This window comes from Mycetomoellerius zeteki, unplaced genomic scaffold (genome assembly GCF_001594055.1).
Source record: "Mycetomoellerius zeteki isolate Tzet28-1 unplaced genomic scaffold, Tzet1.0 scaffold295, whole genome shotgun sequence".
NCBI classification, from domain to species: Eukaryota; Metazoa; Arthropoda; class Insecta; order Hymenoptera; family Formicidae; genus Mycetomoellerius; species Mycetomoellerius zeteki.
In genome coordinates, this window is record NW_017257277.1 from 44,645 (window position 1) to 50,772 (window position 6,128).

At 30.2% G+C, this 6,128-nt stretch overlaps 1 protein-coding gene across 1 annotated transcript in view; it reads right to left on the reverse strand.

Annotated features, from left to right (window-relative positions):
* The window catches only part of LOC108724398 (fatty acid synthase-like), a gene marked incomplete at its 3' end in the record, with an annotated part of 23,600 nt that extends 20,358 nt beyond the window's left edge, over positions 1-3,242 (reverse strand). The window contains exons 1-5 of the mRNA XM_018450754.1: positions 3,219-3,242; positions 2,964-3,157; positions 2,491-2,741; positions 1,877-2,108; positions 1,063-1,481 (exon numbers count right to left, since the gene is read on the reverse strand). Of these exons, the coding sequence (XP_018306256.1) occupies positions 1,063-1,481; positions 1,877-2,108; positions 2,491-2,741; positions 2,964-3,135 (1,074 nt within the window). The remainder of the gene's footprint in view (positions 1-1,062; positions 1,482-1,876; positions 2,109-2,490; positions 2,742-2,963; positions 3,158-3,218) is intronic.
* Positions 3,243-6,128: the final 2,886 nt, after the last annotated feature.

The window sequence follows — 6,128 nt, forward strand, 5'->3', positions numbered from 1 at the left end:
GTGTCGCTGCGCTTGGCTTAGCGCCGAGACACTACCGTGTCTCCAGATTGTGTTCGTGTGAGCCATCGTTTCGGATTAATGTTCGTAAGAGAGAAGAAGATAGAAAGCGCGCGAACGTGTGATGGACGATCGTTGTGCTGCACGCGTCACGGTCAGTGTGAATTCTCACGTTGTCACGGGCAATTGGGTCCATAACCTGTTGCGTATGACGAGGGAAAGACGACCGAGTAACGACACAGATGTTAGGCTGAACGTAAACTCTAAAATTTAAAGCGAAAATGTAAAATGCGTACAGGTACGACCGAACAGTATCTTATGTGAGAACGAAAGGTAACAACAACAATGGCGCGAGAGCGCCGTGCAGTGCAGAGAACGCAGTCTCGAATCGAGTACGACATAGGGATATTAATCGATAGGTCGACCAATATGGAGGCTTTCTCCATACGGCGGAGAATTTTCGATATCTCTAACAAAACTTGATTTTTTCTAAAACAAATAGTGTGAAAATTACCCTCTTAATTATTCTTAATATTTTCACATTACTATTATTATTTCTATTACACTAAAAAGTAATTTTACAAAAAAAAGAGAGATGTATGAACATGTATGGACATATTTCATATGATGATTATACATGTTTATGAATATTTATATATATTTATTTATATATATTTATACATATTCATGCATAAAAAATTTTTTACCGTTTTGAACATTTTTTTACATTCTTCTTTGTATTATTTAAATATTGAATTAATATGGTGGCACATATACATATATATGATCAAATAGTCATTGACTTAATAGTTATTTAGTCATATATTATTAATATTATCATTACATTGATTTTAATGAAAGTTGAATTTAATAAATGATTCTCGCAATGTCATTTAACAAATCTTTGTATTTACAATATTGTGACTTACCGAATAATTTTTACAAAAAAATAAGTCTTCTGTTTGTACATATACATATACTTGTATGTGATTGAAAAATTATTGTGGGTAAAATAAAAGCAAATTCTATAGTAATAAATAAAAATGGCAGCCACACTTGTTTTACCTTAGCGATTTGAATAAAAGCACTCGCAGGTTCAGCATGACCAAGATTGGATTTTACGGAGCCGATCATTAATGGAGTTTCTCTATTTTTATCCAAACTGTTATAAATAGCAGTGACTTCCTGTGGATCGCCAGCTTTGGTACCGGTACCATGTGTTTCAATATAATCCAAGCAAGATGTCGGTATTCCGCATTCATTGTAATATTCCTTTAGTAAAGTATTTTGCATTAGCAAGGATGGATATGTTATTCCTTCTTCTTTATAACCGTCGTTGTTTAATTTTATATGCGGACATATAGCATAAATTCTCTTAGCATTTTTCGCCTTTTGAAGGTATACTATTCCCATTGCTTCGCTACGCGAATAACCGTTTGCATTGGAATCGAAAGGTCTGCAATAGCCTTCAGGTGATAAAGCACCTGCACAATATACAATATTGTAATAATTATATGTATATGTGCATACAAGTATGCATATGATATACACTTTTTAATATATTTCGCATTCTTTTTGTATTCCGCATTATTAAATTCACATTATTAAATTAACTTATATTTAAATAATTAAATAATTATCAGTTTTATTCTGTATAAAGTAATATTTTGTTTTGAAAAATATCATTATTACAAATGTTTTGTAGAGGTTACACAACTCGTTAAAATTTATTTATTTTTTGTGAATGAAGGACATGCAAACCACTAAATTTTACGATTAGCGTAAGTAATTAGTAAATAGACTATAAGTTTTAAGTAAAAATATTAAGAGTAATAAATTAAAATTAATAAATTATAAACCAAGTAAATAAATTATATACCAAGACGAGCGTATTGCAGACTAATAATCGGATGTAAACATAGATTTCCAGCTCCAATTATCGCGTCTTCGCATTTTCCCGACATAATACAATGATAACCAAGGGCAATGGCATAAAGACCGGAACTGCATGCTGTATCGACGGTATAAGATGGTCCTTTTACATCCAAGTAGTACGAAATCATATTTGCCACTGTAGATTTGCTACATCCAACGACTTGAAAATCGTCTAACTATTTGCAAAACATTAGCGTTTTCAATTTTCGCACATGAATTATAAATTTAATAATCTCTACCTACTTTACTTATGCAGGATGAGTCATTAATAATATTAAAGATTATTATTTCTAATACTAAATGAAATGTAAAATTTTTATTTTCTATAATCCGTTTAGTATCGAAAGTAACATTCTGTGATAAAATAGTTTTTTCTAAAATTAGTTTTTTCTAAGTTGAGTAACTTCAAAGATCTGAAGATCATTATCTTTGTTTTTTTCATTGGAATTGTATGATTTTTATGAGTTTAAAAAGAATGAGTTTGTCAATCAACTCTTCTCGTAATTGTACACTTGTTAGTGATTCACCCTGTGAACCTGTACTAATAATTTTCTTTACCTGATAATTCTTATATAGAAATTTCTCTTGTGCTTCAATATAAGATGTGCCTATGATGACAGCAGTGTCTTTTCCTCGTAATTGCTTTGGATTAATTCCTGCATCGATAATTGCTTCATAAGAATGTTCCAGTAACATTCTCCCTTCGGGCATGAGTACGTGTGCTTGCTTGAAGGATAATCCAAAGAAATCGGCATCAAATTTTTCCAAGTTGTTAATTATTCCCATACGCATTGGTAAGTCCAGATGCTCTAATGAAACATAAATGTTTTCACATAAAGATGTTACGTTCCTTTTTCATCATTTTAGATGGAATTTTAGTTTGGAGTACACTTCTTTAACAAATAAGTATCTAATTGCATTTGGTACAGAAGAAGTGACTTATTCTATCTCAAACAATCGTACATAAATGTATGTAAAAATGGATGTAAATATGTGAGAATATAACGTGTAACTATAATTTGAATTTTCACCTTTTTCCCATCGGCCATGATCTGCTCTAACGAGATCAATTTTATTGAATAAGTTTTCTTGTAAATGATTCATGTTGTTCGAACCAGGAAATCTGCCAGCAATACCAGATATAACGATCTCCTCGCCGGAATCAATATCATTCCACGATCTATATGTTTTTTTGCCATCCATGGTTATTATTTTTTCAGATAACCTAAAAAAATGTTATGTGTAGCTTATATGATTTTTCTTTTTACTCATGCTATCAATCATACCTGATTCTGATGTTTATAATATTGCTATAGTATCGTTTGAGTTGCAGATAAGAATGCGTCTAAACTTTTTAATGACAGTCACCTTTTATATAAATTCAAATGACTATTGTAATATTAAAACGTTGACCTCGATTATTAGTAGCCTCGATTATTCTACTAACCCTATAGTTTACTGATTCCGGTCTCCCCTATATTATTCAGGCAGAACAAAAAGTCATTAAAAAAATAGTTACGAAATGACTGTTAAAAGTCAGTTTTGATATTAAAAGGCACAATTCACATCTTAATATACTGTTTTTAATCATTTTGTCCTGTTGTCCTTGTTAAATTTTCATCCTCAATGTTCAAATGTAATATCAATGTAATGTCATGTGTAATGGAAATTTGCTGTTACCTTTATTTATTGTATTGAAAGAAACTAATAGTATATTTGGACCAAGAGTACAAGAAACCTTATTTACACCAATAAATGTTATTGTAAAAGCATCGAAATCCGGTAAAATGACTTTAGATAATTAAATAAATTTCCTCTTATAATACATTTTCAGATACTGTTTTACTATTTAAAAATAAATATAAATTTGCATAAACGAAATAATATAATGAAATTATAAGTCTTATTTCTGTGATACAGTTTATATTTTATTTAAGAATCTCATAGCTGTCATAAAATAATTATTAATTTAACATTTATATTTCTTACAGACCATTTTAAAATGTGGTTAGAAAAAGCTTATTTTCCAAATATTGATTCTAATAGCGTTCTTCTTATCGATTCATGGACTGAACATTGTCCCAATTATATATTATTATTTCAGATTTAACACCTGCAGAAAAACATATTACTACCATGATTATACCGAAAGGCACAACAGGGAAAATACAACCATTAGATGTTTACGGATTTAAAATTTGGAAAAATTTTGCTAAAAGATTTTCAGATACTGTTTTATTATTGGAAAGTAATATAAATTTACATGAACGAAATAATATTATATAATAAAATTACAATCTCTGATACATAATCAATTGTCATCCCCGCGATATCACAACTTATTTAAATATTCGTGGTTTAAAAGTGGTTGTATACAAATGAAAGACCAGAAGAATTTGAAAATCCAGTAAAATTTAGTTTTGACAAAAGTTCAACAATATGTGATATCGAAGGTTGCAGTAATATAGCTGTAATAAAATGTTCATGGTGCAAGAATTATGTTTAAAACATTTTTTCATCGAGTATCATTGTTGTAATGAGTAAACGAAGCAAAATATAAATTTATTGTATTAAACATTTAGAAATTGTTTCATTATTAAGTTAATGTATACGTTTTAAAATTATTACGTAAACGATAAGTAAATAAGATATTAAAGTGTAAAACTAAAAATAACTTTAAGATAGAATAATCTTAAGAGATATTATAAGGAAGTAATGTACAGAGATGAATAAAAAAGTTTTACTCACATTAAGGAGAGAAATAATTATTATTATTATAACTCTTAACATTATTTATAATTTGTAATGTTACAAATATTAATCATATCAATTTCCTTATTTGTTAATTTATGTATTTTATTGTTCCGATGACAATTACTTTCGCATATGAGCATGGATAGCGTATATACGGAAGTGTTAATAATTAATTCTCGAAAATGATATATCGTATTGTAACTTTATTACACATGGTTGAATTTGTAAAAAAATAATCTTTAATTTGGTAAATAAAAAAATTAAAGTTAAAGAAAATTACGGGTGGTGAGGGTATTTTGTTAAATAAAAAATTTAAAAAAATTTTTTTTCTTTATAACTTTAAAGTACTCTTGAAATCGTACAACTTTTATTTAAAAATTTTTTTTCTATTTTTTATACTTCTGACGATATTCGTCTCGAAAAAAAAATTCCGTTTTTTTTTTCAAAGGGGTGTTTCACCTCTTAATGAGTTAGCGCACGTATAAAAAAATACGTGTCTCTTAGATTTTCGCGTTTTACAATATACACTACGCAAAAAAATTAAAGGATTACTTAGTCCACCCCCAAAAATAGGTAAAAATTCAGAAAAGTGTAACTTCGTAAAAAATAATCATAACGAAATTTTTAAAAAAGCATTTTAAGCATGAAATCTGTACTTTCGAAATCGGTAATTGATATTTCGATTTGATTGATTTTTTACGTAGCTGTACGAACAGTACTATATATAGTATAGAGCTGAACGTCAGGCCCGCTAACAGCCGGGCCGCCCGGCGACGCGCTTCCCCACCAACTCTATCGAAGCCTCACGTTGTATGCGTACATACGTACATACATTGTATATTGTCGACTGCTATTTTCGATCGCTTTTAGAGCGTATGTATAGAGAAATTGGTATGGAGAAGTAATATTCATGCTTTTTTTATCGCACTTTTTCTCTTATTTGACAATATTTTCAATTTATTACTTCTTTGACATTTTTGATATTTTTAAGATTTTTACGTTCACAATGCTGCGACATTTAACAGAATTGGAAGTAATGCACTTGGTCACTCTTTTGCAAGAAGGCCACAGCCAACAGTATGTTGCGGATATGATAGGAGTAAGTCAATCCGTTATTAGCCGTATCTATGCTCGCTATGAAGAAACCAGTGAATGTCAGCGACGCTCAGGATCGAAGACGTGTAACTACTCCTAGAGAAGATAGGATTATTGTTCGACACGCCCGTGCAGAACCATTTACTAATGCAAATGTAATTGCTAGCCGTATTCAAAATCGTAGGCAGCAACCTGTGCGTCAGATAAGTGCACAAACTATCAGAAATCGTTTAAGAGATGCTCATTTGCGTTCATATCGTTCTTTGCAAGTACCTATGCTTAATCGTTATCATCGACGTGCTCGTTTAACGTACGCACATCGTCATGTCAGATGGATTCAAAGACAA